The sequence below is a fragment of the Chamaea fasciata genome, unplaced genomic scaffold (genome assembly GCF_029207755.1).
Source record: "Chamaea fasciata isolate MVZ Bird 193981 ecotype frontalis unplaced genomic scaffold, bChaFas1.0.hap1 SCAF_8, whole genome shotgun sequence".
Taxonomy (NCBI): domain Eukaryota; kingdom Metazoa; phylum Chordata; class Aves; order Passeriformes; family Sylviidae; genus Chamaea; species Chamaea fasciata.
Genome location: NW_027094093.1, coordinates 23,937,878 through 23,950,454, shown reverse-complemented (window position 1 = coordinate 23,950,454; position 12,577 = coordinate 23,937,878). Strand labels below are relative to the sequence as shown.

Below are 12,577 nucleotides of genomic sequence, written 5' to 3'. Positions count from 1 at the left end.
GGTCCATGAACAGGTTCTTACAATGGATTGGTCAACGCATGGATTCTTAGATAAGATTGGACAGCAACTGGATCTGGGGCTGGCCTGTGCATAGATTCTCACCTGAGATTAGTAAAGGCGTGGACTGTCACACAGGATTGGCCAGCACATGGATTCTTATACGGGATTAATCACTCCACGGACTGTCCCATAGGACTGGTCAATCCATGGATTCTGACAGGTGATTGGCCAGAGCACTGACTCTCCTGCAGGATTGGTCAGAGCAGAGATTCCCACACAGGATTGGCCAGTGCACGGATTCTCACATGGAACTGATCAACAAATGGATTCTGACCTGGGACTGGCTGGAGCACGGGCACTCCTGTGGGACTGGTCAGCACACCGGCTTGTCAGCAATCTGTGCCCCACTTTGAGCCCAGTGCAGGATCCTTGCCACAGATCCACTCTGGTGGAGCATCAGGCAAACCCCTTCCTGGGCATTTAGACCCTGCTGCACACTTTGGGCTGCCTCCCAGCATCTGCCAGTGCCCATGGGTCTGGGACTCACCTCATGAGGTGGTTAAGGTGCCAAAATAAGACCAGGCTGCCCCAAGGGGTCTTAGTTCCCCATCACTGAGCCCAGGGGCTCTACTTGTTAGGCAAAGGCCCAATGCAGATGGAGACTGGAGTCAGTGCTGTGTCCTCACCCTGCAGCCACAGGGCTGAGAACACTACAGTGAAACTGACATGCTGAGCACCACCTCCAAAACTGGTGTCCCCCACATGTGTAGTTTTGAGAAGATGAGGGGATAGGAGGAAGAGGTGGAGACAAAGAAAGGTACTCCCGCCTTAACCCAGGAGCTGTGCTGTGGGACTGCTCTCTTGGGTCCCAAAACCCATCAGGGAAGCTCCAGTGCTGATCAGGGTCTGCTAGCACTGTGACCAGGTATCCCGGAGATGGGCAGCACAAGGCCAGAGACCAGATGGTGGCAAAGCAAGAAGTAGGGTGGCCAAAGACAGGAGCAAATGGAGCCCCCCAACTCGGGACCCCAAAAAGCGTGCATGGGGGAGCACAGCTCCAAGGCCCAGCACCCTACCTATGGCTAGCAGGATCACTAAGAAGAGGCTTCGTCAGAGCGGGTGAGAGCTGGAGGTTTGTTTTCTACCGATACACTTTCCCTGGGGGTGGCTTCAGACTCCAGACAGGACACACTTTGTCTTACCAGTGCCATCACGCTGTAAGGCCAAAAAGTGCCTGCTTGGTTGTCCCCCAGAACGCCCAGATTCAAGTGCCATGAGCACCCAGGGGGCGCAGCCACTGTCACCCCACTGTCCCTGCTAGCTGTCCCCCAGCACACAGACTGGCTGGGGTCACCGGTCCCGCACCAGGGCTGATGCCAGCGCCGAGCGGGCTGAGGCGCCCGAGAACAGAGCAGTTCTCTTTTTTTCCATGTTTTCCCCTTAAACCCAAGCGGGCTGATGCCTCCCTCGCTCGGTCGTTTCCTCTCCCAGAAGCACAGCCCAAAAACATCTGCGCTGGGACTTGCCCTGACGGAGTTAACCCTCTGCGGGCCCGGCGGCGCCGAGGGGCCGGGGATCCCTGCCCGGGGGGGCGGCGGGGGGGGCTGGCACCCGCCAGGGCTGCCTCGCCACTCATTAACCCGGAGTTTAACCATTGACGGTCCCGCCGGGGAGGGGGGTTAACCCGCGGCCTGCCAGGGTGTCCCGGCCGAGGGGCAGCCCCCCACAGTGTCCCCCCGCGGGGGTGACAGGAGCCCGGCATCTCCCCCCCGGCTGCGGGGCGGGAGCGGGGTAACGGGGGCGGACCCCGCTTTCCCGCGCAGTCTTCGCTCCACGGGGACGTGTCCCTACGCACTTTGGAGCGGGGGGGGACGCAAATCCCAGCGCCTGTGTGTCCCTCTCCGGGGCACCCTGAGAGTCACCGGCCCTGGCGAGGCAGGGGAGAGGGGCACGGGGGGCACGGCCCCCAGAACCGCTCACAGGTCCCTGACGGCAGCAAACCGGCCCTCGCCCCCTGCTCAAGTTCTCCTCCCTGCGAGCACCGCACCGCCCTCTTCAAGCCCCCCCGCACCCCGAGACCCCCTCTGGTGACAGCTGCGGACCCCCAACACGGGGGGCAGCACCCCCTCCTCCACGCACCACCCCATCACCGCTCGGATATCACCCGTGGCCCCCGCCCCCTGGAGAGATGACACCCCTTCCAGCACCCCCCCGTCCCGGGGGGCCTGAGAACCCCTGTGCCCTCACCGCCCGCCCATACCTGGTTCATGACGCTCCCGAAATCCATCCGGGGTCTCGTCTGCCTACATCCGAGAGGGACGGCACCGCAGCCTCACCTGGCCCCGGGGGCGCGGGGGGCGGCCGGAGGGGCCGCGGGGGGCAGGCGGGAGCCCGGCGTCGCCCGGGCGGGCAGGCGTGAAGGCAGACTGCAGGCAGAGCCCCCCTCCCTCCCCGGGCCAAGCCTCGAGAAGGAAGGAAGGAAGGAGGGAGGGAGGAGGGAGGGGAGAGAAGGAGGGGGAGAGCCGAAAGGTTTCGCTCCCCAGAAGCGGGACCCCGGCGATGGAGGGGCGCAGGGAGGTCCCGCCGGCTCCCCGCTCCCCTCCGCACCCCCGGGGCGGCCGGGGCTGGGGAGCCCGGGGGCGCCGGCCCCGGCCCTGCGGAGGAATGGGGTCCCGGTCGACTTTTTCCACCGCTCCCCTCCCTTCTCTCGCTTCTTCTCCCTCTTTCTTCTCCTCTTCCCTCTCCCCTGCTGCACGGCGCGCTCCAAGTCCGGCCCCGCTCCGCTCCCCTCGCCTCCCCCAAAAACGCCCTTAAAGGCAACCAGGAGCCTGACTCGAGCAGCTGGCCCAGGGGTTGGGGTGCCGGCAGGTGGGCAGCCCCCCCCCCAAAAAAAAATTACCCCACACACACACACCTCCGCCACCTCCCCTTTCAAAGCTCCTCGCACCGGGTGCCGAGGGGCCGCGGCGGGCGGCGGGGTGCAGCGGGGTCGGGGCCTTATCGCCCCGCGTGACGCCACTGGCGTCCCTGTGCCCTTGGCGGGGGGGTGGCAGGGACCGGTGTGTGGGGCCCTGCTTGGGGCCTGCCTGGCACCCCCTGGCACAACCTGGTGCCCCCCTGCCATACGCAGCCCAAGTGCCCAACTAGTGGTCCCTGGGTGCCCCACACCCCCAGTGTTGGGGAGGATGTGAAGATTTATCAGCCCGCCTCTCAACTAAAAATCAAAGCCAAAATGCGGGAAAAGCCCCGTCTGTCCCTCAGCATGTAAAGTCATGCCAGTCCCAGCTTGCCTGTCCCAAACCTGGAGTGTGCCCAGCATCCCCCTGGCCTTCCTTCTCTCTCCCTTCCTCCTCCTCCTCCTCCTCAGGAAGCTGCGTTTCAATGGATGGAGCCCTGGTTTCCCTTGCTGCCCCTGGGACAACCCAGCCCCAGCCCTGCTGTACAAGCAAGCGCTCAGTGCCGGGAGACCCCACAGCAAAGATGAGAAGCCCACCAGCAGTGGCCCAGAGAGAGGTGAGCTGGCCAGGGAGGCGGTGAGCCAGGCACCCGGCCCAGTGCTGTTGACATTTTCTCACCCAACGCCTCCCTGTTCCTGTTTGCATTTCCGTCCTGAAGCTGTGGGCTCAGCCAAAAGGCTGGAACTGGCTCTGCTGGAGCGGTGCAGGACCCCAACACCCCTCCTACCTCACCACTCCTTCAGAAGTCACCAGGGAGGGGTCTGTGGTAAGGGGTTCTCCCACCTCCAAGTCCCCCTAAGGGACACCACCCCTGTGAGTACACTCCAGTTCAAGGAGATCTTTCCCAGTCCCTCCATGCCTCAGTTTCCCTCCATGCCACAGCAACCCAACACTGCCATGGGTGGGAGCACCAAAAGGCATTGTGGACCCTTCCTGCTGCCAAGGACAAAGCACCAGAGCCAAACATCTCTGCAGGGCATCTCCTCATTCCCCTTCCAAGCAAGCACCAGCCAGCCTTATGCCCTCCCCAGCATCCAACAGCACAGGGTCAGATCCCAACAGCCACCACTCTAGGGACAAAATCCCATGGCCAGAATTCACTGATACCCCTAAACAAGTCCCAAGCCAGGATTCATTGACACCCCTAAACAAGTCCCACCACCACCACAGTCCACAAAAACCAGGCATCCCAAAAATATGGGAGTGTTGCAACAAGGATGGAGGGAGAATGAACATCCTGCACCAGCAGAGCACAGCATGGACCCCAGCCAGATGGGAAAGTATCAGCAACTGAATGTGATGGAAATGAGTGGGTGAGCGAAGGGCACTGATAGCACATCCCTGTCCTGGTCCCCAGGGCAGTGACAGAAACTGTCCCCTGGGGACATGACATGTCCCTTTCACAGGACACAGCTAGAGAAGCCCTGACAACATCCTTGAATTACAGCTGCCAAAGTACCTCCCGGAGCCATAGGGTCAAAGTGCCAGTGGGAGCAAGTCCAGCGGTCTGCAAAGTGGCTCCAGTGACTCCCAGCCCTGCAGACAAACCACCCCTCACATGAAAAAACTCCTCTGTGACCCAAAACAAACACCCTTGAGCATCATTACCCCAGATGTCATTGGAAGAAAGGAGACCTGGGGACCAGGCACCCAGGTGTGGTCCATCTCCAGAGATTAAAGCACACAGGAGATAAGCCCCAGCGCAGGGTCTGTAGACCCCCCGCCGTGAGCCAGACCTTTCAGCTGTTTTGGGATCACTGCCACCTCTTGCAGGGTCCTGGGAGTCCCCAGGGACCCAGCACCCTGCCGAGGGCAGGTCTCAGGAGGAGTGGCCATGGGAGATGCAAGCTCATTTGGGAAGGGAGAAAATCAGTGGGAAATGAGGCAAGCCTGGACCCTGCTTCCCAGCATGACAAGGCTCTGGGAAGATGGATGCAGCCCTGGCAGCTGCCAAGGAGGGAGGCTGGTGGTCCCCACCACCTCATCTGACACCTCTCAGGCCAGTCCTGGCCAGTGCCCACCAGTGCAGCAAGCACAGGCAGTCTCAGCATCCCCTCTCCCCTACCCATCCTCTCTGTGCAGCATCCCGAGGGTGCAGAGAAGGGCCCCAAGTCCTCCAGGCAGCCGAGCCGGCCCCCCACTGGAGCTGAGAGGCCAAATATTTGGGCAGTGATGTAAAGAAGGGGAAAAAGGAAAGAGGCAAGGGGAAGAAAAGAAAAAAAAAAAAAAAAAAAAAAAACCACAACAACAACAAAAATCCCCTCCAGGACCTGCTGCACAAATACGACCTGGCACAGCACCGGGGCAGAGCTGCACCCCACAGCCCTCCATCCCTCCACCCCAGCTGGGCCCACGCCAGGGTCAAGGACATATTCCTGCACCATTCCTTCCCTCCCCCCGCCCCGCCCACTCTGTTGTGGAGACCAGGGGTGTTGCTAATTACCTGTGCCAGAGCACTGGAGGGGTGGCTTTGAGCGGGGGCACCGGGGACAGAGACCTGACGGGCAGCTCCCGTGTGACCAGTACGTCATCCACTCGACAGCACAGGGAGGGAGCAGAGTGGCTGAGGCAGGGAGCAGGGACCGGACAGCCACAAGTCCCATGGCAAGAGTCAACCAAGCTGGGACATGAATGTCCCCTCCTTGCAGCCTTTGTTCCTGGCACAGCCACCGGGAAACTACAATGCACGGCCTGGCCATACCCCCCAGTGCTCCCTGGGCCCCTGGCCATGGCACGGCTGGAGGGTGTTGATCACCAAGAGTCAAACCTCCCCAGAATTGTCCAGTCATTCCTTGCCTCAGTTTCCCTTCCTAGTTTTGACTTGCTTTACAAGCAGGGAATATCCCCAGCACCAGCTGAGGGGTGGCATATCCCCTCACCACCACCACCACACCCCGCCATGAGTCCTACAGCCGTCCAAGGTCCCGTCAATGCCGCGGGCACTGGGAGCGATTGCTCTGGCCGGGACATGCCTCGCTGCCCAGCCCTGGCCCTGCTCCAGCCTCTGGTTTAATGATGGACAAACCTACCCCCCCAGAGTCCCATCCCAGGGGGCACTTGAAAAACAACCCAGGCCTGGCATGAGGCCAGTGGGGATGGATGGCAGTGAACTGGGAGCACATGCACGTGACCACCCGCCTGTGCGTGAGGATGCCCGTGCACACAGATGGATGTTCTTGCACACATGTGCATTTCCCTGCAGCTGATGCACTCGTGCATGCATCTGTGAGCACACACGGTCATACACACACATGTTCACATACACAGGCACACACACACACGTGGCCCAGCAGCCTGGCATGCCTCCAACACACACTTTCAGCTCCCCAGGAAGAGACACTGGGGGGACAACCCCCAGACCCCTTGGCCCCGTGCAGTGTTATGTTCCTCAGTTTCCCCTCTTGGCACAGCCCAGCACCCCCACTCCCCCAGCACTGGTGGGCTCCTGGGTGGCAGGGGCGAGCAGGGCAGGCTGGAGCCTTGCCAGCCCCAGGGGCTGGCACAGGCGCCATTTCCCAGAACCAAGCACCAGCAATCACCAGCCGATTCAGCAGCCAAACACCACAGCGCTTCCTGTCCCCCAGCCAAACCATCCATCATGGGGCCAGCTCCCACTATGGGAAACAGCATAGTCCCCATCTTTTCCCAGCCTCTCCAACCAGCATCACAGCAAAATCCAGCCACAGTCAGAGTGAAGGCATCCTGGGGGACAGGGGCACTGCTAGGATATCCCTTGATTTGGGACATGCCTGCATGGCGTCACTGCTCGGAGTATCCTTGGTCAGGAGAGCAGCGTCACCATCAGATTCTGGCTGTGCCACTGCCGCCAAATGCCACCCACAACACAGGCTCACCCACACTTGAACACAGGCACAGAAGGACTGCACCCCACACCATGTTCCCTGCCTCCTGCTGCCCCCAGGCAGGGCACTCACTCGGTGACTCACTTTCCCCACTTTTCTGGGTGACGATACGCCCCCAGATTTGGGCGGGCAGTTTTGGTGCAGGGAAGGAGGGAGGGGGCAGGCTGTGTGTGTCACATACATACCAGTGTCCATCTATCCAACCGTCCCTCTCGGAGAGAGGGAGGGAGGTTTGCTAAGCAAGAAAAAATCCCTGAGCAGAGGCACAGGGCGCAAGAAGGGCCTTACATGGGCATGGGAACAGTGTTGTGCTTCCCAGCTGATGAGTGTGCAGCTGCCCTGGCCCCTCCACAATCACCCATGGGCACCAGGCATCCCACCAGCATCACTGCCAGCACACACCACTGCTCCCCCACTGTCTTTCAGGCCGGATGGAAACTTGAGGGATGCAGGTCACTGCCAGGGCACAGGTCCTGCCCTCCCTGCTACAACTCTGCTTGCTCACTGCCTTCTCCCACTCACCAGCACCTCAAAAGCTCCCAGGTGTCCCCACAAACACTCCAGTGCCCCCCTCTCCTTATCCCCATCACACCCATGGTAGCACCTGGCACACCGCATTGATTTCCAGCAGTACAACTCTTTACACCCCACCCACACCCCCATCTCTCCCCATTCCCCTATACCTGAGGTCCATTTGAGGTTTGTAAGTGGCGGCTTTCCCCAGCTGGGCCAGAATGCAGCTGGCTGGGAGCTGGCCATGCTAGGGGGCAGAACAAAGAGGTGGAGCAAGTCTCAGGGAGGTAAATATGGGGATCAAAGAGCAGACACTGCCAATAGCATGGCAGGGCAGACTCCAGGGCCGGAAGCCATCAGAGCCAGGGGACACCAGGACCTGACAGCAAATCCAGAGAAGGAAGAGGAAGCATTGTAGGGTGCATCTGCCAGCACTTTGGGGGTGAGCCCATCTTCCCTCTCCAAAGTATCCTGGAAGTGCAGGGGTTAAACATGAAGGACTTCAGGTATACAAGAGGCCATTTTTGCTCCCTGCCAAGCCCCCTCCCCACATGCACTCTCCCCGGAGACCCTACAGTAACAAGCCGGCGTGTGAGTCAGCTGGCCATTTGCCCGACCGGAGGAGCCCCTCCCTGGGCGCTGGCCCAAAGGAGCTTTGCGGAAGGCCCCTGGCCCTGGCCCCATGCACGCTCCCCCCCAGCAGCAAACCCCTCGGCTAGCTGGCCCCAGCGAGGGGGCTCCAGCTTCCAGCGAGCGTGGGAAGGGTGATGGAGGCTAATGAAATGCAGCCGGCTGCGAGAGTGAGCCATGGGCTGCTCCTGCGCAGTCCGTCCAGATGCTGGGAGCCTGGTATGAACCCCCTCTTGCTGTACAACCCCCTATCAGACATCAGGGAATCCCCACCGGGTTCACACCCAGACACACACACTTCCTGACACTCCCTCCTGCCTGGAAACCACTGCCAGATGCTCCCTGCCACCGCCTACCCTGCGGTACCACGGGCGTCCCCTCACCGCACACCCCTTCCAGTTCTCCCCACAGCACCCCGGCAAGGCCAAAGTCTCTGGCCTCAGCCTTCCTGGCATCTTTGGCACAGGCTGCCTGGAGTGACACAGGGTTCTGTGCTGGCCCAGAGTTGACAGAGGATCCTGGAGCTGGCGCAGCTTCACTAAGCCTCCCAGCTACCTTTGCCCAGCCCGCTCAAGGCCCAGAGTACCCCACGGCCCTCACTTCCCCCAAGAGCCCAGCTGGGGCTCAGTGCCAGGGCTGCTGCCAGCACCTGCCATGCACCGCCACCCATCCCATGGCACCCAGCAAAGCCCAACGTGTGCCCGGCCGCTGGCACCGCACCCCCCCTTTCCTCTCCCTGCCTGCCCAGCTGGGCACAGGCAATGGGCACGGGAACAGGCATGTCCCAGCCTACGCTGTCTGCCTGGGGCATGCCAGCTCTTCCCGCCCAGGATGCCAGCCCCAGAGCTAGCTGGCATACACACCTCCCCAGGGATTAAGAACACGAAGCCTCCCCTGCCCCGGCAGCACAGTGATGGGCACCATGCCCACCTCGAGCTCCTCGGAGAACCTGGATTGCTGTAGGGTCCCCCTCTGCCAGTGCAGCAGCTGGATAGACAGACATCACTGGGCATCCTCAGTCCTACTGTCTCCTACCAGCAAGATCCGCCCCCGGCTGGGCATCGGCAGAGGTGCTCAGCCTGTGTGCATACAGCTGGCAGTGCTCAGCTGCGGTGCATGGCACCCACGTGCAGCAGCACTTACCCTGGCAAAGGGCACCCTGTTCCAGGCACTGGGGCACAGATACCTGCTGGTGTGCTCTGAGAAGGGCTGCACCCCAAAACCCAGCCTTGTACACAGACAGGCACATGCTGTCAGCGACCAGGCAGAAGAATGGCACTGTCAGCCTCACCCAGCAGTGACACCAGTGCCACCATGACCAGCCCAGAGCCAGCACCTCATTTGGGTACCGATTCAGTGGGGTCAGCTGGCATGGACCATGGCATCCTCCCTCTGAGTCCCCAGCACCCCCAGGCAGGGCTGGGGACACCTCAGGGCACTGGCCTTACCTTTGATTGGCATTTGGTGTGGCAGGAGAGCTTGCAGCCTGTGGGGGAGAGAGGGGAGAGAGGGGAGAGAGGGTTATTTGAGGCAGGAGGGGGAGCAGTGCCAAGGGGCAGTCTGCAGGCACCTGACATGCAGGGCGGGAAGGGAGAGCACCCGACTGCACTGCAGGGCATAGAGCACCTTGGCACTGGGCACTGGCTGCCGGGATGTGCACACACATGCAGGGACACCCACACATCACACCAATGCACACACATTCTGGATGGCACCAGTATGGCACAGCAGCAGGCGCACAAAATGTGGCTCTAGGGCACACACGGTGTCAACATGCACAAGTTCCAGTGCCCAGGGTGAATAGCATGAAGGGGAGACCATGCACAGACAGGTCTCATGGGGCCTCTCATGGACACTGGCATGGCTGAGAGCACCACAGGGGTGCAGCCATTGCCTGTGGTCCCTCCCTCCTTTCTATGCACTGCTGTTACACACTTTCACCCACACCCCCACAGAGGGCACACGCTCATGGGCAGTGTAGGCTGTTTGCCACTGCAGGGGGACACACACTTGTACAGGGCACGACTATGCTGCCTGGGTAGCCCTACAAAGACACATGTCCCATCCCCAGGGGACACAAGTGTGTCTCATGCAGCATGGCCCAGGCCACGGCCGCACCCCAGTCCCTGTTCCCCCTGGGCCTGTTTCCTGCAGCACAGGAAGCCTCATTGTTCCCATTTCCTCTGTCCGCCCCTCGCACGGGGCTCAGCAACACCACACACGTGTGAGGACGCTCGGCCTTGCCTGTGACCCACTGGGTGCCACGGGCAGCAAGCACGGCTCACGGGGTGAGCACCCACAGAGTGTGCACAGACCTTCACCTGTGTGCACATTCATGGTGGCCGCTACACATTCACTGCACATGCAGGAAGCTGACACACAGCCACGTCCATGTGCGACACTTCAGTGTCTCCACGGGCCACCCTTGCCTCCCAGCCACCTTCCCACTCACAAAGGCACCCGCACGTACTTTCTCACAGCCACAGCTCTCCCTCTAACACACAGGCACACGTCTGCACAGACTGGCACAGGCACGGTCCCACATTCAGATCCTCGTGCATGCAGGCATACATACACATCCCCAATGTCCTGACCTCACTGGCATGTCCCCTTGCACACACATGTCCACAGCCCCAGCTCACCTCTGCAGGTGCTGCCCTGGCGTGTGATGGCCTGCCGGCAGATCCCACATGCCTTCACCTTCTTGAAGCTCGTCATCTTGAAGGCGTGTGCTGGAGGGGCCTCCAGGTCCTGGGGCTGGGGGGAACATGGGGCTTCGTCAGCGGGAACAAGGTGGCACCAAGACTCAGACACTCAACTCTGACCTGCCTGTTTCCCCTCGGCGGCGGTTCATCCTCCAACCATGTTCCTCACACCCCTTCACCTGTGGCTGTGTCCTCTGCAGCTGTGGTACAGGGTATGGGCTACAAGATATGGGGTCCAGGGCAGGGGATGGGGGGGGGATGCGGTGGGAGATAGGGGGTACAGGAGAAGGGGGGGAAGGGGGGGGGGGGAAACTGCCTCTGCCCCTTTAAATAGTCTCTGCCGCCCCCTGGTGGGGTGTGCCTGTGTGTAGTGTGTGTGTGCGTGTGTGTGTGTGTGCGCACGCATGCAAACACGTGTGTGTTCACGTACATTTCTGCATGTGCACGTATACGTGTGTGTACATGTGTATGTACGTGCGTACGTGTGTGTACGTGTGTGTACACACAGAAGTGTGTATGCACATGCCATGTGTGCACGCACAGACTGCATGCACAGATGTGTGCACGTGTATGTCCCTGCTGTTTGTGTCTGTGTGTGCAGTGTCTGTGTGTGCACATACACAGGTGTGCACAGGTGTGTACATGCACGTGTGCACATGTGTGTGCAGACATGTATGTGTGCATGCACTGATGTGTGCACACTCATGCCTCCCTGCACGTCAGTACATCTTCATGTGTCCCTGGGAACATGTGCCGTGCACAAGCGTCTCTGTGAACATGTGTGTGGGTACAACTGTGTGTGTCTGCACACACAGGGGGTAAAGATGCTTGAATGCACGTGTGGGCAAACTCGTGTGCATGTGAGCACATGTGAATGCACATAGATAAATGTATAGATAATGCATGCATGTATTTGCAGGTGTGTGTGTGAATACTCAAATACGTGCACAAACACCTATGTGCACACCCGGGTACATGTGGGTACTGTGAGTAGGGTGCCCATGCTGGGAGTGTCTCACTGTAATGCTGTGTTTTGGGATACATGCCAGGGAGCATGTTCTGAGGTGTCTCTTGGAGGGGTGTAAAGGGGGCACAAAGCCCCCTGAGCATGAGCAGCCGTGCCCACCCTGTCTGGGACAACCCACAGAGAGGGGAAGCTGATGCCACGAGTGTTACTGAGTGCAGGATGGATCCAACCTGTGCAAGCATGTGTGTTCACATGGGCGTTGAGGACAGGGAGGGGTCTTGGCACGGCTGCAGGCAGCCAGTGTTCCTCCCAAACCCCAGTTGACTGGGGGATTTTTTTGGGGGGGGGAGGGGACACAACTCTTGGCAGCACGCCAGCCCTGCCCACCCACCCGCTGCCAGATGAAGACGTGAGCCCCTGTAAATCCGCCTTTTCATGCCAAAACTAATGAGATTAAGCAGAGGCCCGGTGGCCCCCCCTTGTCTTGGCGTCCCGCTCTCCTCCAGCCCACTGCACCAGAACCAAAACGGATGGTGCCAAAGCGTCAGGGGGCTGGGTACCACCCCACAAAATCCTCTGCCTCAGCTTCCCCAGTGCAGACACAGACAGGAGATGGGCCACACGCATGCACTGCATGCTCGTATGTGTGCAAACACCCCCGGGGGTGTGAGGGTGCTGTGTGTGCAATATGCAGTGCATGTGTCATGGCACTGCGTGCACATGCACAGCTGCAGGTCCCCACCAGCCAAGCAGCACCAGTGGCAAATGGGCGCATTGTTCCCTTGTGCAGGTCCATGTGCCACCATGCACACACACAGGTTTGTCCATGTGCATGCAAGCCCCTCTTCCCTGGGCACCTAGGGAAGAGGGCACTCACGGGTGGTCCCTTGGCAGCCCCCAGAGCTGGTGCCACCCTACCGGGTGGGTGTGTACACAGACACG

At 60.5% G+C, this 12,577-nt stretch overlaps 1 protein-coding gene across 2 annotated transcripts in view; it reads right to left on the bottom strand.

The window, feature by feature from the left end:
• The window catches only part of TNS1 (tensin 1), a 55,279-nt gene extending 51,825 nt beyond the window's left edge, over nucleotides 1–3,454 (bottom strand). For both annotated transcript variants that reach the window (XM_066190181.1, XM_066190182.1), the window contains exon 1: nucleotides 2,261–3,454. In XM_066190181.1, coding sequence (XP_066046278.1) covers nucleotides 2,261–2,287 — 27 coding nt within the window. In that variant the 5' untranslated portion in view covers nucleotides 2,288–3,454. The remainder of the gene's footprint in view (nucleotides 1–2,260) is intronic.
• Nucleotides 3,455–12,577: the final 9,123 nt, after the last annotated feature.